The sequence below is a fragment of the Anabrus simplex genome, chromosome 1 (assembly GCF_040414725.1).
Source record: "Anabrus simplex isolate iqAnaSimp1 chromosome 1, ASM4041472v1, whole genome shotgun sequence".
Classification (NCBI taxonomy): domain Eukaryota; kingdom Metazoa; phylum Arthropoda; class Insecta; order Orthoptera; family Tettigoniidae; genus Anabrus; species Anabrus simplex.
In genome coordinates, this window is record NC_090265.1 from 360,936,169 (window position 1) to 360,960,899 (window position 24,731).

Consider the following 24,731-nt stretch of genomic DNA (forward strand, 5'->3'; position numbering starts at 1 on the left):
CCAGGTTTGAGAGCCATAGGTCACAATGCTCCAAATGAAGCTCTTAATGAAATACTTTCTTACTGGTAGGGATATGGCCATGGAGGTCAACAGGTTTCTTTTTTTGTTGTTGTTGAAAGCTTCTTTAGCCTGGGCTATTCGAGAACGGACATCCTTTTCACACCTCCCAACAGATGTAATGATACTTCCCAAATAACTGGACTGATTTTCTTGTCAGTTTTTCTCCTTCCAACCAAACATTAACGTTCTGTTTACCATCTGGAGTATATTTCATTATCTTGGTTTTTGTTTTGTTAACATTCATGTTACATTTTAGTATTAGTAGATCATTCAATTTCTTTAGTGAGGTCTCTATCTCTTTCTCAGTTTCAGCTATGAGGGCAATATCATCTGCGAAACGTATTGTTTGGTATAGTTGGCCATTTATTTTTATTCCATGGGTGGAGGTGGCTGAAAACTCTTTCATTGCTTCTTCTAAATACACATTGAATAATAGAGGTGACAGATCACATCCTTGCCTTACTCCTTTTCTTTTGCGTTGATTTGCTCCTTTCCTATAAGCGCTGTCTGTTTCTTGTACAGCTGATAGATGATTTTCCGATCTCTGTAGTCCACTTACAGACTTCTAAAGGCTTTAAACATAATATTCCAGTTAACATTATCAAACGCTTTCTATATATCAATAAAAGCAATTAGGATGTTCTTATTGATTCTTAGGGCTTGTTCAATAATTGTTCTAAGGCTCAGAATTGCTTCTCTTGTTCCTCTGTTTCTTCTAAACCCAAATTGATCCTCTTGAGAGATTTTCTTCTATTCTTTTCTCCATGCGATGGTAAACAATTCTTGTAATAATTTTGGAGGCATGTGTTACCAGGCTTAATGTTCTATAATCTTGACATCTCTTTGCATGATTACTTTTTGGGATAGGTATCGATATAGTTTTCTCAAAATCTTCGGTATTTCTTTGCTAGTATAAATATCATTTACTAGTTGATATAAAGAAGTTTTTGCCTTATCCCCTAGAGCTTGTAGTATTTCACCTGGAATTGAGTCTACTCCAGGAGTTTTCTTTTGTTTCAGCTCATTCAAAGCTTTATCAAATTCCTCTCGAAGTATACATTGTCCCAGATCATCTTGTTCTATCTCACTTTCATTTTCTATTACATCGTCATCTATTTGTCCTTCATACAGGCCTTCTACATATTCTTTCCATATTATAGCTATCTTATCCTGCTCCATTATCACATCTCTGTTGCTTCCTTTTATTGTACTCAAGGGCTTTATCTTTCTTTAGAACTGCCTCCGGACTTCTGAAAAAGCTTTTTCGGTATTACCTTTGGATCTATTTACATTGTGCTTCGATCCACTCTTCCTTTGCTTTTTTTAGTTTCTTGGTGGATTTTATTTCTCATTTTCTTGTATTCTTCATGATTTCCTTTCCTTTTGGCCATTGTCGCGCGTTCATTAGTTCCAAAATGTGGGATGTAACCCATGGCTTATAGATTTTCCTCTCTTCTTTTCCAAAACAATCTTCTGCTGCTTCAATTATTTGTTTCTTGATTTCTTCCCATTTTTCTTGAGCATTTTTTCCAACCAGTACTTCAGTATTAATTTTATTAGTTTCTTCTTTGAACATTTTGATAGTCTCGCTGTCTTTCTTTAATTTACTCAAATTCCATTTTGGGGGCATCTTTCTGTTCTTCTTTTCTTGAGTTTCAGTTGGCCTATCATTACCATGGGGTTATGATCGGAATCAATATCAGCCCCAGGATAGCTTTTACTTGATTTCAATACCGTTCTCTAACTATTATATAGTCTATTTGATATCTACTACCATTTCCAGGCATTGTCCATGTATATCTTCTTTTTTTTTTGGCTGTTTGAAGAGAGTATTTGTAATTACAAGGGAGTGACTTCGACAAAATTTGATGAGCTTTTCTCCCCTTTTGTTTCTGGAACCAAGACCATAATCACCCTCCGTATCTTCTCTGCCTTCTCCAACAACTGGATGATGAGATTTTCTTCATCCTGGACCTTTAGTAACACTTCTTCCAGTTGTTCGTACACTTCCTTCACTTCGTCATCTGTGTTTGTAGAAGTGGGCATGTACACCTGAATTAGAGCTGTATCTCTAGGTTCTGTCTTTAATTTTGTGAGCGGTATTCTTTCATTATATCCCCAAATACCTGACACTTGCTGTCCTAACTGCTTTGTCAGTATAAATCCAACACCACCTTTTCCGTCTAAACAGCCAGAGTACAAAACTCTGAAATCTCCGCTCCATAGATCTCTGCTATCTGGCCATCTTACCTCACTCGTTCCCAAAACATCCATTCCTAGTTGCTTCATTTCATTCTTCACATTCTCTAGCTTTAATATGTCAACTTTTGATCTATGATTAAATTTCGAAGTATTAAAAGGTGGGGGGAAAAATCCATTAAAGACATAAGTTTGTTTTTGGATTGTATTCATTAGGCTTAAAGCAAAAATATACTGGGATACCTGAACTCTAATGGATTAATTACACACTATTATATATTTTAAGTACAGCCTTGAGGTGTCTGGTCTCATTATGTGCTGAGACCACCTGCAGGATTTCATCACCCGCAAATAATCCTTGGGATTGTCGTGCACTGTGAGATTTGCTTGCATCCTTGTTGGGATTCTACCTGCCTACAGAGTGATTCTAAGAATGTCAGCAACACACACAAACACTTGCAGAAACTTTTAACACGTTGCTTCACGACTATGATTGAAACAAACAATACTCTATAAAGACAACCAATTGCAATGAGGATGCTAGTGGGTCTTGCAGTGCGCTCCATGCGCTACTTGCACGCATATACTGAGGGGTGTGTCTGAGAAAAGAATCTTGTGCCTACTTTGCTTTCAAAAGCAACACTAAAATGATATCTCACAATGTTGTATTCATTCACTTTTTAAGATCACTGTTTTCATAAAAGATTAACTATTGTTATTATTGATTTTAAATTTCAGACTCTTCTTACTATCCTTTTCATATGGGATCTGCGTTTCTGGCAAACAATTTCCACTTGCCTCTGTCCCAAACCTTGCTATATTTGTTTGGTTTTAGTGGGTATATTACACAGCTGGATGTGCTTCCTGATGCCAACCCATTTTTGGATAACTGAACAGCTGAGTAGAACCTGTTCGTTTAGATTTGGCTTCCCATTTGAATGGGTTACCCAGCCTTCCATTTGGTTAGTTGGTATAGCAGGGGATACTAAGGTGCAGGTCTGGAGTTTGGAATGTAGAGGATGTGAGAATTCTTGCGTTGTTGATGCTGTTGGTCTGCTTCATCTTATCACACTGTCATTTGCCTGGGTCCTCTTTGTGTTCTGAAGAAATCCCCCCCCCCCCCCCAAGTTATTCATTGTCCTTTTTAGCTCTGATGCAAATATATTTATGACTTGCCAAACCATGTAAACTTAAAAATATCTCCATTTGTATATTTGTATGTATTTAAAAAAGTATATGAAATGCAATAAGAAATAGAAAATGCATATCAGATCATTCGTTAAATATTCCACATGTCTCATTTCATAAGAAGTTAGTTTGCCATCTGTAGTGCTGAACAGGAAATACGAAAGCGTAATCTGTTAACGACACTCGATGCACCCTCGTAAGGTCAGCGAGTGTAAACATTGAGACCGCTGGCAGGTCTCGCCTTCCAGAAGTAAAGAGTCGCTGTGACCCACCGGCAGGTCCCATAGTCACCTACTTGTTGAAATTCATTCCCAAAAACAATGTACTTCTTTAAATCTTAAAGCTTAACCATATACACTAGGACTGCAAAATGATCCAGGTTCTTCCCTAGGTTCAAGGTAATAAAAAGTCCAGTTATATTTGATATCAGCTTGCCATTTATCTGGAGTTTCATATTTTAGTTTGTATACACACTTGACATGAACATTTTTGTTGAAGTTGGTTGCAGATGCAGTTTGAAATTTGTTGAGCTACTGTGCTTACAATTTCTATTCCAATGTAGGTCTTGCTGGGCCTGCTTCTACTTCCTCATCGCATGACGAGGATTCTCTTCCTTCTACACTTCCTCCTAATTCTACAGATGATTATATGGAGGAGTCTATTCCATCTCCTTCCAGTGCTAGGCGTGCAAGGAAGAGGAGAGTGATGGGCTCTTTGCCAGCATCACATCCACTTCAACCAGTAAGCTAAATTTGTGGTTATTATTTAGACATTTTGTGTATTGATGTTTGTAGTTGTGGTCTTGCAGCTTATATCTATGAATTGTAAAATTCTGGAGACAGTGCAGCCTGTGCTGAGCTCATATTTATGTTTTATAAATTAATTGAACATGAAAAGGATTATCTCTAAAGGTGTATCATTAGCTGATGACATCTAGACTGTAAGCTTATTCTTACCTTTATACATGCAAATCCTTTCAAAAATTATAGAAGTGTAAAGAAAACATTGCTTATATTCTAGCACAGACACCATTCTTCTTCAGGAATTATATTTACAGGCTCCTCTTTTTATTAAAAAAAAGGAAACTGTCTATATGCAGTATTTTGATGACCTTGAAGAGCCTTTTACTGATTACTTTCAAATAGTGCTAAAAGCATTTCTACGACCTTGAATTCATACGGGTGAACCACTGCACATTCTATGATTTGCAACTTCCTTTAGAATCCAGATGACATCAACAAATATTCATATTCATCTCTCGTTGAGTTGATCTCACTGAAACACAATTCCTTTCAAATGTACTTCTTTACTATAACAAGTCCTGCTTGCATTCCTCACCTCTTAAAAAAGCTGCGAATATACTTTCACTTACAAAAATGTTCCTCTGGTCAACTTGCATTCTTCAGTTGACATCTCTTATAATCACTATATATTTTCTTCTATTCCAAAGGAAAGAAAAGGACCCTGGCAATGTTAAATATGACAACATTGCAATGTACCGGTACATTTTTTAAATGTGATGAATGATATACATAACTTGTCGCTGTCTCGTGTAGCCCTTCAGCCATCTAGTTCAGTATAGGACGTGTGTCTCTAACCTCTAAACCACTTATAATTATTTATAATCTTTTTTTACACTTTAATTTATAAAATTATTAGACTGTTCATAGTCTTGCTTTTTATAATTTTTATAACACTGTTCAGTTGACTTTTTTTTTTTCGATTGTAACTTACTGTGAACTTACAAACACAGCTATATGTGTAAATATACAATGTCCATGAATTAAAATATATTTAATCCCTTGGCACCAACCTCTATGCGTGGTTTAGACCCATACATGGTTTTAGATTTTTGGTTGTAGCGTGTTTGATTTTGAAGTTATCAAAATGCAAATGGCTTTGATTTCAAAAAGAAATGTTGGGGTTTATCACTGTTGTAAAATGAGAATTGTAGTTCATTAAAATATAATTGTTTGTGCAAAACATTTTTTTCAAGCAGGTCTGAGGAAAATTCTCATGCTTTTTAAAGTTGTTTGCTTCAAACTTTCTCACAGATTAAAATAAAGGATTCATGATCCGAGAAGTTTGTCTTTTCACATGATGTTCTTCGCTCTATTTTTACATTGAGAGTGCATTGTTTTGCTCTAAATATTTTCATAACTCTCCACCAGTGCTCTGTGTAGGTATCAGTTAGTGCTGCTTTCTATCATATGATACAAGAACCCGTTGTGTATGGTACATATCTTGTTTGAAATCTGTATAGAATTGGTTTGCTTAATCATAAATGTTACTCCCCTCATTCAGTTTCGTTCTGCTGCTTTTGATGGTGCTGCAACTGCATCAGTCAGTGTGACTCGTCACGCACAATGGCAAGCTCTAGCCATGGTTTGACTGACAGTGCAGTCGAACCTTGATATCTCGAACCTCCATTACTAGAATTTTCAGTATCTCGATGTAACTTAAATTTTCCGGCCTTATTTGCATTCTTAATTCTAGCTTGGTGTTCCTATTGCCTTCAGTTTTAAACAGCGTTAAATACCTTTTTATGTAAAGAAATTACGTGCCCGGGTAGAGGATCTCAATGAAAGTAATAGAAAGGAATAGGCCTATAGGCAGAATGTTTTTATTTGTGCTTGTGCTGAACGATTTATGTTGTGCAGTGACAGGCACAACACATTTCAATTGCAGCAATGGTTGTTGAATATAAATAAATATAATGCATAGGCAACTTTGATATGAGTATGACATGGAATGTAGTAAAGTTTGATGTAATAAGAAAAGCCTTGAAAAATAAAAAACAATGTGCATTTATATATGCATTAGATATACAGTAATCACAGGCAGACCTGTAGTCTTACTTTACCGGTACTTTTGCGTTATAGCTGACGAACGTCTATGTATTCAACAAGTACCGATATTAAAGTATCACACTACAGTCTTCTGGGTATAATGGCAGTTACATACACAAAAAGTTAAATGGCTATTGTATGAACTGGTACAACAGCAAACAATTAAAAGGCAACACAATAAATGACTCCGTATACATTACATTGGGCAAACTCCCCATCAATAACTGACAGTAAATAAAAACAATCTTTGGTCTATTCGAAACATTAAAAAATAGTGAAAAGAAAACCGAAACAAAACACAATTAACAACAGGCACTATACATTCTTTTGCTAATTGCTTTACGTTGCACCGACACAGATAGGTCTTACAGCGACAATGGGATAGGAAAGGCCTAGGAGTTGGAAGAAAGCGGCCGTGGCCCTAATTAAGGTACAGCCCCGGAATTTGCCTGGTGTAAAAATGGGAAACTACGAAAAACCATTTTTAGGGCTGCCGATGGTGGGATTCGAACCCACTATTTCTCGAATGCAAGCTCACAGCCACGCGCGTCTAACCGCACGGCCAACTCGCCTGGTGCAAACGTTTTAATAAACATTTCAGAAAACTTAAGCCGACTAATACAATGTGGGAATTACAAAGGAGAGATATGAGGAAGGCTGATAGAATACGCAAAGTGTAGCACCGGTTCTCTTCGACAGCTAAGAAGGCGGCAGGCGCAGGGAGAAGGGAAACGTGCGGTGGCGAACCAGAAGGAGCGGCGGAGGTGTGTAGGAGAGGAGGTGCAGAGGCGTGTCTCCAGGCACGCAGTGTGCCGGCTTAGCATCATTGGCCAGCAAGTATTCATCGCTGATCGCGCGGAATTTGAAATGTCGCAACTTTTAGGCCACTTAGTTAACGCCCTAATGAATGTTGGCACCCAAAATTGATGCAGACATCTTTTTTACGTGTACCTCTATGTGTTTTCCAAGTTTCATCGTGATCGGCGACTTAACCATTGCCGATGTTCCCTTGTAAGTAGCAAAACTTTTACAAGAGATATACCACGATAATTTTGAGGTTCTTTCTTATCCCCTCCTTTATGAATTGAAACAATAAGCGATTCCTGCCGTTCTTTTGGAATAACTTTGTGCCATATCTTTCGAATGATCTTATACTGTATATGTATTTATGTAATCTTTCTCCACCGTATTTAATAAGCTCAGCAGGAATGTTGTCACTACCTGAAGCTGTATTGTTTTTTTTTAAACATATAATACTTTGTAGTACCTCTTCATATGATGGCTCTGCTATTTGTTCTTCTGAGGGGAACTAGATGGTTTACCAATACAGGTTTCTGGATCATCACAATTCAGCAAGGAATCCAAGTATTGCTTACAGTAAATTAATAATTTGTCCTGAGCAGCAATTATTATTATTATTATTATTATTATTATTTTTTTTTTTTAAATTTCCAGACGTATCTCTCATAATACTCAATCTTGGTTGAAATCCTTTTTTAATTGTGTTGACAGTTCCATACATCTTACGGATTTTCCTATTTTTGTAGTCATCTTGAATTGATTCTATTTGTTGTCTCAGGTAGACTTTTTTTCTTTCTGCAAATTAATTTACTACATTCTTTCTGTTTTTCTCTATATAGTTCCTCAATATCTACATTTTTATTAGACTGTAGCCGCTTATGCCATATTGCCACTTCGTTAACTGCATCTTGACATACCTCATCGAACCATTTCTTTTTCTTACTAATGCCTGGTGCTCACTGTAAAATTTTCTGTCAAATTTATTGTACAATAATTTAATTTTATAAAATTTCTGTTGCTCATGGTCAAATTAAAGTTTTATAAAACTTTGATAAAACTTTTCATAAAATAGGACGTGTTCTATTCCATAAAATTAATTTTATGAAACGAACCAATCAGCGAAGCTAACATTACAATGATGGTGGCGCTCCGTCATGAGAAGATTGTGAAGCTTGATTGGAAACAAACGCTGTTTCTAAAATGGCAGGATGCGGGTAGACTAAGGAAGCTGTTAGTGTTTTACTGGACGAATACCAGAAATATCCTTGTTTGTAGAAGATAAAACGCCACTACCACAACAGAAATGCAAGAAGAGAGACTATCACCGAATTCCCATATGAATGCTGGTCATCTTACCTCAACTAATTTTCGACCAAGGACTGCAATCCTCTATCTTCTCTTCTTTTGATTCAATCCCGAGTCCAGCTTTTCCTGGCATTTCTTTTTTTTCCTTTTTACCACCGTAAAACATATAATTGCAGCTAAAGCAGCAAGTTTTGCTTTGTTTGTTGGAGCCATACTCTCAAACACACTGTAAGTTGAACAACTGATTCTTAGTTAGAAAGTTTATCGATAGATGGCAGCACATACACATCTTTTAGTTAAGAAGTGAGTTCATAGATGACCACCCTGATGCTTCCATGGATTTTATAAAATAATTTTACCGTGACCAACACAACTTGTTTTCACCATATTTTTATAAAATTAATTGTACAACAAATTTTACCGTGAGCAATAGGGATAACATCTTTTGGTATCACTTTCATTGCTACTGTTGTCATGATTTGTTTCGAGTTATTCCGCATTCGTTCACAAACTTAGTCGTTTGTTTGATCAATGTCTTCTACAGAATCTTCTCCCATAATATCAAATCTGTTTGTAATTTCCACATTATACTTCAATCTTTCATCCTGCTCCAGTTTCTCAGTGTCAACTTTGGATCTTTTCTCAGTCTGTGACTTACAAGAGGTTTTCAATTTAATGTTAACGGAAGCAATTATAAAATTGTGATCAGATCCTATCTCAGCTCCTCTGTAAGCTCTGATATCAGTTACGGAGCTTCTTTGCCTGTTACCAATTATTAGTACACGATTTGATTGGCAGTCTTACCGTCACACGAATACAATGTTTTCTTATGTATTTGTTTATGTGGGAAGGTGGTACTCCGCACATTCATGTTTGTGGGTATAGCGAAATTGATTAGTCTAATGGCATTATCATTACTTTCACCATGCAGACTTTCTCTTCCTAATTTTTGGCACAAAAATTTGCTTTCCAACTTTTGCATTGTAATCACCCAAAATTATTTTGACATTGTGTTTGGGTAATTTATTCCACAGTTATAAACAATCCTTATAAAAGGAGTCTATAACGTGATCATCCTTGTCGTTTGTGGGGGGGCATGGCAGTTCACCAGTGATAAACCATTTAGAATGTACCCTCAAATAGCATAGTCTTTCATTCGCATGTTCAAAGGACAGCACTGACAATACTGGTGAATTTTGGACACAAAATGCAGTACCAAATTCGTGGGGTCCAGTTTCTTTACCACTCTTAAAAAGTGTATACTTCTCCATGTGCTGTATACCATTACCTAATAATCTAGTCTCTTGAATTGCAGCAATCCCCACTCTGTACTTCTCCAACTGTTGACTGCAGATTTTGAAGGATCCAGGTTTATACAGGTTTCTTACATTCAAAGTTCCTATGTGTAAAGCCAATTTTCATCGCAGGGTCATCATATCAGGATATCCATTCTTCTTCATCAGAGGCAAATGTGAGATACTCGTAACAACTTTTTTTTTAAAAAATGCAAAAGAGCCGTTAACCTTATGTGTAACCCCCAACCTGGAGGGCCAGAGACTCTTCTGTCAGGGTTGCCATACCTGAGCCGACTATTCCCAGTTTTAAGGCGCAAGGTACTCTCCCTCGCCCCTTCTATAAGAATAGGATTTGCTGGTTATGATGTATAGCAGGTGGTCCATCAGCCAAATATTTCATGAGTTTTACCTGGTACACTTACCCAGCAAGGTTCTCAACCAGCCGATGCTTGGAATACCCATTCAGGTATTTAATGGAGTGGTTTCCCGTTCCGTTCCCCATCCTTGCCGTTGGCCATCTTGTGGCTCTTCCTTCTTTAGAAGCAGTTTCTCACTCCAAGGGCAAGAGAGTGCTCTTCCTTGTACCCGCTCATCTGCCCTCCTGGGAGGCCGTTGGCATTTGGTAGAAGGTGGCCTCCTTTTACCGGGAGATACTCGGTCCCTGCATTTGTTCCCAGTTTCTCTAGTTCTTTGATGCCATAGCCTAAAATAGTTTGTATATTTTTAAATACTGTATAAAATAATGTATTCAGTATAAGCCTGTAGATACATATGGTTCAATTATGTGCTATACATATATCTCGAAATTTCGATAACTCGAAATGAAATTTTGCTCCCAAGATGATTCAGGATATTGAGGTTCCACTGTAATGTGCTTTGAAATATTGTATAATTCAGATGAAAGTTTAGTTGGAAGCAGTGGTGATAGTATTAACAGCAGCGATAATGAAACAGATGTGGCTGTTGCAGTGATAAATGAAGATAGTGCCGATGAAGAGGAGCTGGTACTGGGAAATTTTCTGTGGGAGACCTCAACGGCTGTGAAGGCGGAGAAGAGGGACTTCAGAATGGTGGAAATGGCGGAAGGGGCAACCCTCCTATTCTGGGTAAATAAAATAGGAACTGCTGCCTTGCAGTAGAAGTGGGAACTTCAAAGGCTAAGGGAAGAAACCCCAACAGAAAATCAGCCTGGTGCCTCAGGCTTAAGATGGCAGCCCCGTCAAGGCACTCAGAAGAAGTGGGTTAATCACTCGCTCTTCTTAAATAATCTGATTATAGAAACCGAAGCAAAATTACAAAACCGGACGGATGATCTGACGACCTTTGGCATGAAGAGGATAAAGAAAATTGGTTTCTGGAATGTGAGGACCTTGAGGGAGAAAAGCAGGCTAAAACAAGTGACACAGGAAATGAAGAACTACGGGCTGGACATTCTGGGATTGAGTGAGGTGAGGTGGCCAGGATTTGGCGATATACAGTCAACAGATGGAATTACATTTCTGTATTCTGGTGGTGAGGACGAAGAGCACAGGGATGGAGTGGGGTTGCTGCTCAGTAGAAATGCAGTAAGAAGTCTTATGGAGTGGAAGCTGATTTCCAGCAGGCTATTGACTGCTAGATTCAAGACCAAGATCAGGAATGTGACCATTATCCAATGCTATGCTTGTACAGAACAATCGGAGTTGGAAAGAAAGGAAGAATTCTACCAAATGTTGCGAGATGCCACAATGAAAAAAAGCGGAGACTTCAATGCGAAGGTTGGCTCAAAAAATGAAGGATTGGAACATATCATGGGTACACACGGTCTTGGCGAGATGAATGAAAATGGGGAAAAGTTTACGGAATATTGCGCCAGCCAAGATTTGGTGATAGGTGGCACGGTGTTCCCGCATAGGCGGTGTCATAAGGTCACGTGGGTGTCTCCTGATCAAGTCACGGAAAATCAAATTGATCACATTGCGGTGAGCAGGAGGTTCAGAAGGAGTTTGGAAGATGTTAAGAACAAGAGAGGGGCAGACATTGGCAGTGACCATCATCTTGTTGTCGCCAATTTCCGTATAAAGATCGTGGCAGTCCACCAGAAGTTCAACACTCGGCACAAGAAGTTTGATGTTGGTAAGCTAAAGAATCAGCAGACGTTGGAACAATTTCAACTAGAACTTAGCAACAGATTCCAGGTGTTGGATTCCGTGATAGAGAAGGATGTGGAGACTGTATGGAGCGAGGTGAAGAACATCTTTGTGGAAACAAGTGAGAAGCAGCTCGGATAGAAAAACTACCTGCGGAAGGAATGGATATCTGATCAGACCTGGGACAAGATAAATTATAGGAAGGAGATAAAGGCCAAACTAAGTATATGCAAAACTAGACAGCAGAAGGCTCAAACACAAGCTGAGTATTCAGTAGCAGATAAGGAAGTAAAGAGGAGTGTGCGAAAGGATCACAGGAAGAGGATTGATGAACAGGCAGAGAAAGCAGAACAGGCGGCAAAAAGGGGTGATATAAAGGAGCTTTATGGTATCACTAAGATGCTTTCGAAGAAAGGTTTCAATAAAACTAGCAAGACAGGCGAGATCCTCACTACGTGCGAACAGCAGCTGAGTAGATGGTGGGAACACTTTGCGAAGGTTTTTAATAGGGATGTGGGACTGGAAAATGAGCAGAAAGGAGAAGGTGAGGAAGAAGCAGAAGGTGATCCAGGCATCGGCCTTGACTCTCCAACCCAGGGTGAGATACGGACAGCATTGAAGCAAATGAAAAATGGGAAGGCACCAGGTCTGGACAACATTCCAGCGGAAATACTGAAAGCAGACCTTGATACTACAATCAAATTGCTGCACCCACTGCTGGAGAATATATGGAAAGAGGAAAAAATACCGACCGACTGGAAGAAGGGGCTGATAGTCAAGTTACCGAAAAAAGGGGACACAACAAACTGCAACAACTGGAGGGGTATCACCTTGCTCTCCATTCCAAGCAAAGTGCTGTCGCGAGTCATCCTGAATCGCATAAAGGATTCAATAGAAAGAAGACTTCGAAAGGAACAGGTGGGATTTCGACATCATCGCAGCTGTGTGGATCTCATCAATACACTTCGAATCATCATAGAACAGAGTGTGGAATGGCGGAGTATCCTCTACCTCGCATTCGTGGACTTTGAGAAAGCCTTTGATTCTGTAAATCAAAGAATTATGTGGAAGACCCTCAAGGAATACAAAATTCCATCAGAGATTATCAACATCATGAAAGAGATGTACGAGGGGTATGAGTGCCAGGTTCTTCATGAAGGGAAACTAACAGAAAAGATAAACGTCAAGTCTGTAGTGAGACAGGGGTGTGTTCTTTCTCCCACTCTGTTCCTGCTGGTCTTAGTGTGATGAAGAAGGTAATAGGAAGACGGAAGAGGGGTGTTCAATGGGGGATGAGAGACAGGCTTGAAGATCTTTACTTCGCAGACGACATTTGCCTTATGGTGCAGCGGTACCGGGACATAGAAGATAAACTGAGTAGGTTGCAGAAGGAAGCAGAATGTGCAGGTCTCATGATCAACACAAACAAGACCAAAGAGATGAGGATTAATTCGGATATTATGACCAGCTTGACAGTAAATGGAAAGGAAATTGAGCGAGTTGAATCCTTCCTCTACCTTGGAAGTATAGTTACAACGGATGGGGGAGCAGAGGAAGATGTTCAAAGCCGTATCCGGAAGGCAAATGGTGCGTTTGTCCAGCTCTATCCCATGTGGAAGAATCGAAACATCTCCAGGAAGACTAAGCTTCACCTTTTCAACAGCAATGTAAAGTCGATTCTTCTATACGGCTGTGCAACATGGAAAGTTACAAAACAGATCAATAACCAGCTACAGGTGTTCATAAATAGATGTCTGCGTCGCATAACAAATGTGAGGTGGCCAGACATAATCTCTAATGAAGATCTTTGGACCGTGACCAATCAGCAGCCGATTGACATCCAGATCAAGGAGAGGAAATGGCGCTGGATCGGCCACACATTAAGGAAGCCGGATGGAGCTGTTGAGAGGGCGGTGCTGGACTGGAACCCTCAGGGCACCAGAAAGCGAGGTCGGCCAAAGAAGACCTGGAAGAGGACGATCGAAAAGAAAATCGCAGAGGTTGACAAGACCTGGAGCGAAGTGAAGAGAATGGCCAGGAACCGTACTGTGTGGAGAAATTTCGCCAAGGCCCTATGCTCCAGAGGGAGCAACAGGAAATAAGTCAAGTAAGTCAAGGGTCATATCAGCACCCGGGTTTTCAAATTATATGCAGGTTTTTGCATTTTATATAGAAAATAACATCTTGCCTACATGTCAAGGGCCTCCAAAACTGTTCAAAATTTATCCTGTTCTCTGTCATGTTAATACCAAATTTTAGTCCCTGTACTTACCACGGCAAAATATTGCTATTGATGAAAGATTGACGCTGTGGAATGGGCGCCTCTTATTTCAGCAATACTTGCTAATAAAGGTCTCAAAATTTGGTATAAAAAAACTTTTGAATTGTGTGAATCAAGTACTGATTATTTGTGGTGTTTTCTTGTATAACAGGGAAAGAAACTTGACTTAAATCAACTCTTATCACTCAAAAAAAAAAAAAAAAAAAAAAAAAAATGCAGCAGTTGTCTTAAAATTGTTAGTACCTTTGTTAGGCCACGTGCACACTTTATGGATGGACAATTACTACAACAGTCCAGAGTTAGCGAGGCTTCTAAAACATCATTCTTCGATAGATTGTGTTGGGACACTCAAACTGAACAGAAAAAAACTTTCCCAACAAAGTAAAAGGGAATAAAACTTAAGCAGGGGAAAATAATAGCTAGGCATTCTTGTCCAGTCGCTGTGCCTAAAATGGTGCAACAAAATAAAACATGCTACGTTCGTGTCTACTTACCACAATGCAGAATAGAAAGTGGTGCTAAGAGGGGAAAAGAAACTATAAAGCCTTTGTGCACGATATATTACAACTATGGCTTGGGGAGGTGTTGATCTCAAAGACCAGTTACTACACAAGTTTTTAGTCGAAAGAATGATTAAATGATATATAAAGCTGTTCAATAGATTCTTGAATGAAACTATCCTAAATTCACTAATAGTATTCAGACATATGAGGGGAATAAACATCGAGGAGTTACATTAATAGGTTCAGCTGGTAGAAGGTTTGTCTGTGTATATAAAATAAGAGTTTTGTGTGTACATTGCTCAGAATTTAAATGAATGGTATTTCTGTATTGGTAGTGTCCACAGTAACAAGGAAATGTACTTTTTAATTTTCCATCATCTATGTATGTATGTCTCGAGAAAACAGCTGAAGAGAAATGAATAAAAATCGGTATATAAAGTTGGGGAATGAGGCACTACAATTTAGGCTATAAATACAGAAGTAGTCCTTTATAGCGAGAATTCGTAACGGCGAAAAATTTACCCGCTATAGCCGTTGAATAATGCCCGCACCCTCATTTTAGGAAGGCTCATTTTGGAAAAAAAAAAAAAAAAAAAGAAACGAACTAAAATTCCTTCCATTGAAAGAGTAACATAGGCAGAAACAAACATTTCGTATCACTCCACGAGGACCACGTGGTCTTTACGCAAATATGAACATGTAAATTTACGGATATATCTGCTCTGCCTGAAATTATAAAAATACGTTATCACTGCTATGAAATAAATTTGCCATGAAAATGAGCAACTAGGCCTACTTACGTGACAGGTATTTCATTAATCTGAACTTGCAATAGGCTCGATTCCCTGTAGATGGGAAGATTCGTTCTCTCTTGCATCTCTCCTAAATCACTTACAAATTCGTCACGCACCATCCGTCTTGCTAATAAACGGTGTATAACTTTTATACAAGGTTTATAAACAGTTTATGTGAAATTCGTTACTAATAAACCATGTATAAACCTCCTCTGTATACATCTGTTATAGTTAATCATTGAATTACTTATACAGACCAGGACCCTTGTATAAGCGTTGTATAGCAGCGAGTAGCGGAAAAAGAAATGAGTGAGCAGTTTATTTTCGTGGTATTTACTGTCTACAGTATTATAATCGTGGTGAAATATTTAATTTATCCATTCAACATTGAAGGAATGGACGGTAACGTTGATGATCTTCACAATACTTTAAGCATAGAAGACAACACCATTTAGGGGTTATGGAGGCTAGACATCTTCCTAAAGTAAAATACTTTTAAAGAGACGGAATAACAATGGATAACTATAAAAGAAATGATGGTTGGGTGAATTTTTGTGTAATGTGTTACTGCCCAATAGAGTTTCGAAATTACGAGTTTATTATACATTATCTGCCTCTACAAAGATCTTTCTGAAATTTGAGTATAAAAAGAGACATATTCCTTGACATAAAAAATTGTATAAATTGAAAACCGTACGTAATATTATTTCCATACTTTGTAGTTGAATACGCAGATATATGATGTATAAACGCCTAATAGAAACTTTCTTGATCAAACCTTTCTTTTAGCTACAAAACGGTGTTTCCTTTCTCCTGAAAAGTAAGGATTTTGGAATGTGTGCCCTTTTCAACACACCGATTCAATTACGATTGCTTATGTTTTCCGTACTATTCCAGTTAGGAGTTCTTGATCTTATCTTAAGCTTTTCAATTTCTTTCGTGGCGTTTATTACACAAGCAAGCTGAAGAAATGTTGATATCAATATAAGCCAATTTGCAGCTGTCTCACTTTGTTTTGCCACTGCCTTTTCGATATGCTGTGCTACTGCGCAACTTCCCGTTAAATTTTGCTCGTAGATAACAAGCAGAAGCTATCATAAAGGCATGAACATGCGAAATAAGTCATTGAACTGCAGGAAGAGATTCCTACGATTTGGAACGAGTGTATACATGCTGTATAGTAATACAATGCGTAAGCCCTTACTAGACAGTAACACGACTGGTGGTGGATAATTCTTTTCGTGCAATGTAAACACTTGAATTAGACACACCGGCGAAATCTGATGTTAGTTTTGCGATACAGTAAAACCTCGTTAATTCGAAGTCTTTGTAATACAGAAATCGGACTTCCAATTAAGTGATTTCGAATTAACAGCCATCTTGTAATTCAGAAATGTCAACGTTCGCCAATTTTCGCGGATTCTGCTTTTCTGCATGCTGCCTGCTACGTGATATCGTGGCATTCCTTCAAACGCTGAATACAAAAGAATTATGATTTCACTCTATTTTCAACTATGAAACACACTATAGACACACCAAAGTGAGTGAAAGTGCGGAAAGCTACCCCTGCACGTTCCGGAAGACGCGTTCTATCGTGACAGGAAGAAATTTTGAATTTAAATTACTTTGTAAAATACGGTACTATTTAAAAAAATGTAAAGTCAGTGTAGAATTAAGTCTGAATTGTTTTCCGTTTAAATATGACATATGAGGACAGTTTTCTTCCACCTACGGTTGCACAAAGCATAACTGTACACTCGGCATCGAAAACTAGGTGAGCTAAGAGCGTGTTGGCAACCTTGACGCAAATAAAACCTGCACCCAAACTTCGTGCCTCAAAATTTAAAAAAAAAAAAAAATATACGGGGATTATTCGTGCAAATGCGGTATATCCTATTTTTCCTTAAAAGTCAGGAAGAACCCCACACCCATTACAATCAGTATGGAACAGCAATCCGTTTGTTCAAAACTTACGTTTTCGCAGATTTTCATACTACGGCTTACTCGTAAGTTATATTTCTAATTCCTAGGCGTGAACGCATACGTTCAATTTCATTCTTAAAAATTTTAGTAGTATCACCCCAGTATCTTATGTGGCAAATGTTTTTCTTATTCAAAGAGTCACCTAACCTAACTTGAGCTCATATGTGTTATGAAAACAAATTTCAAGCACCAGTAGAGTAATTATAACCTTTTTCCTATAAATTACTCGGGAATAGCATTTCCGAAATTTAATCTGACACAAGAAAATACAGTGTAACCTTGTAGTGCGAAGCCCTTATTAAGGTGATCTCTCACTTTAGCCCATCGTAAATTCAAAGTCGTCTATTTAAAAATACCTCATTTATCGCGTCACTAAATTTCATTGTTACCGCTCAGTACGATCACATTTTTCCCAGCCCTGAAGTTGTTCTATATCATCTCTTGTGAAAGAAACTTGATTTCCAACACAGATTAGTCTCCTCTCCATAGGAGGCAGGTCGGGGAAATTTACGCGAAAACGGGAAATGGCCTTGAATTTCGGATCTTTAGAAAGTAAATTATAGCTTCGGGATAGTGATGGGCATATCAAATGTTTTAAACTATCTGTACAAACTATCGGTGAAGCGTGACTCATCACCATCATCATCATCATCATCATTATTTCCCAACTCCAGTTTCCCGGGTGTGGTGTACAAGCGCCCACCATCTCCTGTCTTCATACAGCTTCTGATCCAGTACATCCTCCCATTTGTATCCTCTCTCCTCCACATCTGATCTTACAGTCTAACATTCGATGGTTTTCATTCGGTTTGAAATCTGTTATAAAGTAGTAATATACATCATGTAGTGCGGTAAGTCATTTGCTAGTAACTACCGAAATGTGGATTGTTGTATTATACTACAGATTTTTATAGCATGTTTCATGTGTTGGTAGTGTAGCGTGTTTCATGTGTTTGTAGTGATATACGTGGAAATATTGAGATTAGTAACAAACGTTATGCAATGTTCGAGTGAAGTGATTGCAAAAGGAAATGCATTGGTCTATAAAATAAGATAAAATGTCCCGATTAAAGTAATTGTGGTCATTATGTTTCATTTTAGATAAAATGCATTTTTATGTCCCTAACCACAAGTTAATGAAGGAAAGATTGTCTGTTCATAAAATAACAAATGCTAGGTAATTTTAGATGAAAGTTTAGGTTTACACCTTATTGTAATGACACCACATTTATTTATAATGTCCAATAACGGACCATTAAATTGGTATTATAAATTTGCTCATTCAGGACAAATATTTCATATTCCCTGTGAGGATCAACATCTATATTAAGACACCAGTGTCGTGAAGATGGTGACACGCTGCGAGTTAACTGACTTCAAACCTGGGATGATCATCGGCACATGGCACGTGGGTCATAGCATTGCGGAAATTACACGTGAATTTGGATTCTTAAGGTCAACAGTGTAGAGGGTAGATCTTCAATATCACAGAGAGAATGTAACCACCTGCGTAAACCACTGCGCGGGAAGACCATGGGTGTTCAATGAATGTACATCATGTCGCCTCCGTAGAACCATACTGGGCGCTCGATGGGCTACTGTGATTGAAATAATAACATTAAGTTATTTATTAGACCACCTAATCAATACAAAATCGTCTTGGATGATTTACATAAATTTGTTAGCTAATAGTGGGACATGTTTCGCCTTCTCTGAAGGCATCATCAGCCATAGTCTTAACCTTAAATTAAAAATAAGCGTCTAAATAACATGTAGTGATGAAATGAATTTTAAAATCTTGAAGAGATTTGAAGTAAAATAACATTAAAAATAACAATGATGGTTTGAAAATACAATGTGATGAGATACAATAGTGGAAGTATTAACAAAATTAACCTTAGAAGGCTGCTAAAATAAGTACAATGGAATAAAACAACAGATTGTTATACAACAAGTAGTAAGATTGCATAAAAGTAAAGTTGATAGTAATGGCGGTTATAATTAGACGATGGCGAAAAATCTTATGTAATCAAAGTAAAGAGGAGAGAGTAAAAGTCAAAGTTAGTCGAGAGATCCGAAGTTCATTATGATCTTGAAGATAAAGGATGAAAGTCAGATGCATATGGTGAAGTTGTAGAACACGTTGAGGATATGAAGTTGGTGAATAGAAGTTGAAGAACAGTTTCAAATAGGATCACTATGGACCATCTCAAAATTTGAAGTGATGTTCAAATGTTGTAAATTGTGAGTTTGTAGATATTCTAGTTGAAAAAGCATATACAAGTGGAATCTGTAAATGGAAGCAAGAAACGTAGAGTTAATTGTGTGAAAAGATATTTGAAAAATCTTGAAGTAGAATCGTATGCACTTACCACTTGACGGTGACAAAGATAGCTTGTAATATTATGAGTAAGAAGTATTTGCAACAGTAGACTTCTTGCTACGTGTGTTATAACTGAAGTTTTGTGTTGGAGGGGGATCTGTTTGCGTTGACGTAACTATTAGAGGGGGGCTGCTATTGGTGGGAGGGAAGGAAGAGAGTGTATTACTGCGCGTGTTGTAACGGTGTAAGGCTATTGGAGGGAGCGATGTTCCGGTGGGTGTGGCTATGGGTTTATTGGTTGTATTTGAATTAGAGGTACTAGCGGTGGGGGGAAGGGAGGGGGGTATATTAGCTGTAGGGGAGGTGGGAACTCTAATTGATGTGAGGTTGAAGATTTTTAAGAATTTGTTGGTGAGGGAAGTTGATTCTCGTAATAAAATAAGAATCTGTTCATACAAGGGGCTTTTTTTATCAATAGTGTCATTTAGATTTTTATCTTTATTAAAATGTTGGTCGAGGAAAATAAATAAGTTTTCATATTCTGTCATGAGTTTGCTTTTATCAACTCTTTTTAGGATATGGAGGTCTTGTTCTATTGTGGTGAATTTATGCCCGGTGTCCCTCATATGGTTGGCCATTGCGGAGAATTTGTTGTGTTTTTGGGCATTGTAATGCTCGGCGTATCTGGTAGAGAAGCTGCGGCCAGTTTGGCCAACATAAGAAAAATTACATGTAGAGCATTTCAATCTGTATATTCCTGATCCAGAGTAACTATTGTCTGTGATGTTGATAGAGTTGTGATTGAAGAATAAATTGCGATTAGTGTTTTTTGTTGTGTAGGCTATTTTTATTTCGTGCTTCATTAATGAATTGGTTATCGGGTAAATGCTATGGTTAGTGAACGTGAATTTAGCGTATTTTGGTTTGACGGGTTTTAATGGAGTTAAATTGGTAGCTAGTTTTAGTTTGGTTTTATTGATGATTTTATCAATCATATTCGTGTTAAATCCATTGAATTTAGCTATTTCCTTGATGAATAGTAATTCTTTCTTTAAATTAGTAGAGGACATAGGGATCTTTAATGCTCTATATATTAAACTGTGATAAGTGGCTTTTTTATGTGAGTTGGGATGTAAAGAATCATTTTTTATGGTTGTTGGAGAAAAGGTGGGTTTTCTGTATATTTGGAAGTCGAATTTGTTCAATGCTCGTGTGATTTTGATATCTAAGAAGTTCAGAGAGTTATTGAACTCATCTTCTTTAGTGAATTTAATATTATTATCTAAGTTGTTGAGGAATGATAGTATGTTATTGCTGTTGTTGATTTGTTTATCAATGATAGCTATGGTATCATCAACATAGCGATGCCAAAGACAGAGTCCGTTGATGTTATTAATAATCTTACTATGTTCGAGATTATCTAAGTATATGTCGGCTAGTATTCCAGATAACGGGTCTCCCATCGCTAGATCTTCTTGTTTGTAAATTTTCTTATTGAAGGTAAAATAGTTGTTGTCTAAAACGAAATTAAGTAATTTTAACCATTCATCAATTTCGATTTTACTCAATGTGCTATGTTTCAACAGATTGTTTTTTATGATGTTAATAGTATTGTTGATAGGGATATTAGTATACATGTTGGTGATGTCAAAAGAACATAAAACGTGGTTTGGTTGTAGACTGAACTTATTTAGGGAATTACAGAGTTCGATCGAGTTCTTTATGGGGTTGGAGTTGTGAAATTTGAAGTGTTTTTTTAGGAATTTGTGTAGGAATTGAGAGGTTTTATAGGTAGGACTATTGATACTATTAATTATAGGTCGAATGGGGACATCTTTTTTATGAATTTTGGGCAGTGATCTGACTGTAGGTAATTTTGGGTTCATTACAGTTAATTTCTGATAATCTTGATCATTTAAAATGAAGTTAGAATTTTTCAGAAGGTTCTTTAAGTTACGCTGTATTTTGTTTGTAGGATCTTTGTTAATTAAGGTATAGGTATTGTCTGAAAAAAAGGTTTCAGTTTTATTGATGTAATCTTGTTTGTTCATTATTACTATGGTGTTGCCCTTATCTGCTTTTGTAATTACTACGTTGTTGCTATGGATTTTGGATTTCAGGTTTAGAATTTGTTTCGAGACATTGTGGTTATTATTAGATGTTATCTCATTAATCAAAGTTGGGAGTTTCTTTTTTACTTCATATCGTACGTCATTCTGTTTATCAATTGGGATTTGTTTATCGATATTAGTTTCGGTTTCAGCGATGGTAGTGATGATGTCTTCTGCCTTTTTGTGATTAGGCCAATTATGTTTGATGCCTTTATCTAATAGATCTAATAGATTTCTCCAACAACCATAAAAAAAAAAAAAAAAAAAAAAAAAAAAAAAAAAAAAATAAAAAAAAATGATTCTTTACATCCCAACTCACATAAAAAAGCCACTTATCACAGTTTAATATATAGAGCATTAAAGATCCCTATGTCCTCTACTAATTTAAAGAAAGAATTACTATTCATCAAGGAAATAGCTAAATTCAATGGATTTAACACGAATATGATTGATAAAATCATCAATAAAACCAAACTAAAACTAGCTACCAATTTAACTCCATTAAAACCCGTCAAACCAAAATACGCTAAATTCACGTTCACTAACCATAGCATTTACCCGATAACCAATTCATTAATGAAGCACGAAATAAAAATAGCCTACACAACAAAAAACACTAATCGCAATTTATTCTTCAATCACAACTCTATCAACATCACAGACAATAGTTACTCTGGATCAGGAATATACAGATTGAAATGCTCTACATGTAATTTTTCTTATGTTGGCCAAACTGGCCGCAGCTTCTCTACCAGATACGCCGAGCATTACAATGCCCAAAAACACAACAAATTCTCCGCAATGGCCAACCATATGAGGGACACCGGGCATAAATTCACCACAATAGAACAAGACCTCCATATCCTAAAAAGAGTTGATAAAAGCAAACTCATGACAGAATATGAAAACTTATTTATTTTCCTCGACCAACATTTTAATAAAGATAAAAATCTAAATGACACTATTGATAAAAAAAGCCCCTTGTATGAACAGATTCTTATTTTATTACGAGAATCAACTTCCCTCACCAACAAATTCTTAAAAATCTTCAACCTCACATCAATTAGAGTTCCCACCTCCCCTACAGCTAATATACCCCCCTCCCTTCCCCCCACCGCTAGTACCTCTAATTCAAATACAACCAATAAACCCATAGCCACACCCACCGGAACATCGCTCCCTCCAATAGCCTTACACCGTTACAACACGCGCAGTAATACACTCTCTTCCTTCCCTCCCACCAATAGCAGCCCCCCTCTAATAGTTACGTCAACGCAAACAGATCCCCCTCCAACACAAAACTTCAGTTATAACACACGTAGCAAGAAGTCTACTGTTGCAAATACTTCTTACTCATAATATTACAAGCTATCTTTGTCACCGTCAAGTGGTAAGTGCATACGATTCTACTTCAAGATTTTTCAAATATCTTTTCACACAATTAACTCTACGTTTCTTGCTTCCATTTACAGATTCCACTTGTATATGCTTTTTCAACTAGAATATCTACAAACTCACAATTTACAACATTTGAACATCACTTCAAATTTTGAGATGGTCCATAGTGATCCTATTTGAAACTGTTCTTCAACTTCTATTCACCAACTTCATATCCTCAACGTGTTCTACAACTTCACCATATGCATCTGACTTTCATCCTTTATCTTCAAGATCATAATGAACTTCGGATCTCTCGACTAACTTTGACTTTTACTCTCTCCTCTTTACTTTGATTACATAAGATTTTTCGCCATCGTCTAATTATAACCGCCATTACTATCAACTTTACTTTTATGCAATCTTACTACTTGTTGTATAACAATCTGTTGTTTTATTCCATTGTACTTATTTTAGCAGCCTTCTAAGGTTAATTTTGTTAATACTTCCACTATTGTATCTCATCACATTGTATTTTCAAACCATCATTGTTATTTTTAATGTTATTTTACTTCAAATCTCTTCAAGATTTTAAAATTCATTTCATCACTACATGTTATTTAGACGCTTATTTTTAATTTAAGGTTAAGACTATGGCTGATGATGCCTTCAGAGAAGGCGAAACATGTCCCACTATTAGCTAACAAATTTATGTAAATCATCCAAGACGATTTTGTATTGATTAGGTGGTCTAATAAATAACTTAATGTTATTATTTCAATCTACATCATCAATACGGACCAAAAATGATATTTATTACATGTAAGGGCTACTGTGAATCGGATCACCACCCAGTTGAATGTTGGGAGTCAGAAACCCATTTCTACCAGGACTGTAAGAAGGCAACTTCACCGCATAGGTTTCACCATAATAATATAAGATAATTTATTGGACTCCAACCTATTCAATACATTACAGGATGTTAACATTTTTAGTTAAACATCGTTAAAATGGCGACATGTTTCGCCCTCCATGTGGGGCATCATCAGTTATATCAAAGCACCTCAAAATTAAACCAGACGTCTGGTTGGAAATTATGAACATAATATGTAAGAAAGAATACATTAAAAAACACGTACAAGGTCCTATTCTATACGAAATAACAATAGACTAGTTACACATAGTAAAATACGCTAGTGGTTTCTTAATATTAAAATGAGGCCATCATATGCACAGTATAAAAATGAAAGTAATCAAAGTCTATATGATATTGAGTTCGATGGTAGTTCTACGTAGTATATACAAATGTTGGCAAAATAAAACACAATTTATAATTACTGTACACTTATTTATAATTGTTAAAATTGATGAGGTAAAACATTCCAATCTGTCTATTTGTAATTTGGCTCCAACCAAAATAATTCGCCCTAGGATTCATGAGGTAGTCAACTTCATTGGTCGCTCTCTATATGAATGGAGTGCACAGTGCAAGTGAACAGCTTTTGTTGATGATAAAATGAGGCTGTGCTAAGA

At 37.1% G+C, this 24,731-nt stretch overlaps 1 protein-coding gene across 1 annotated transcript in view; it reads left to right on the forward strand.

Annotated features, from left to right (window-relative positions):
- Positions 1–24,731, forward strand: part of LOC136856797 (protein bric-a-brac 2) — a 673,104-nt gene that overhangs the window by 600,030 nt on the left and 48,343 nt on the right. The window contains exon 6 of the mRNA XM_068224964.1: positions 4,010–4,188. Within this exon, the coding sequence (XP_068081065.1) occupies positions 4,010–4,188 (179 nt within the window). The remainder of the gene's footprint in view (positions 1–4,009; positions 4,189–24,731) is intronic.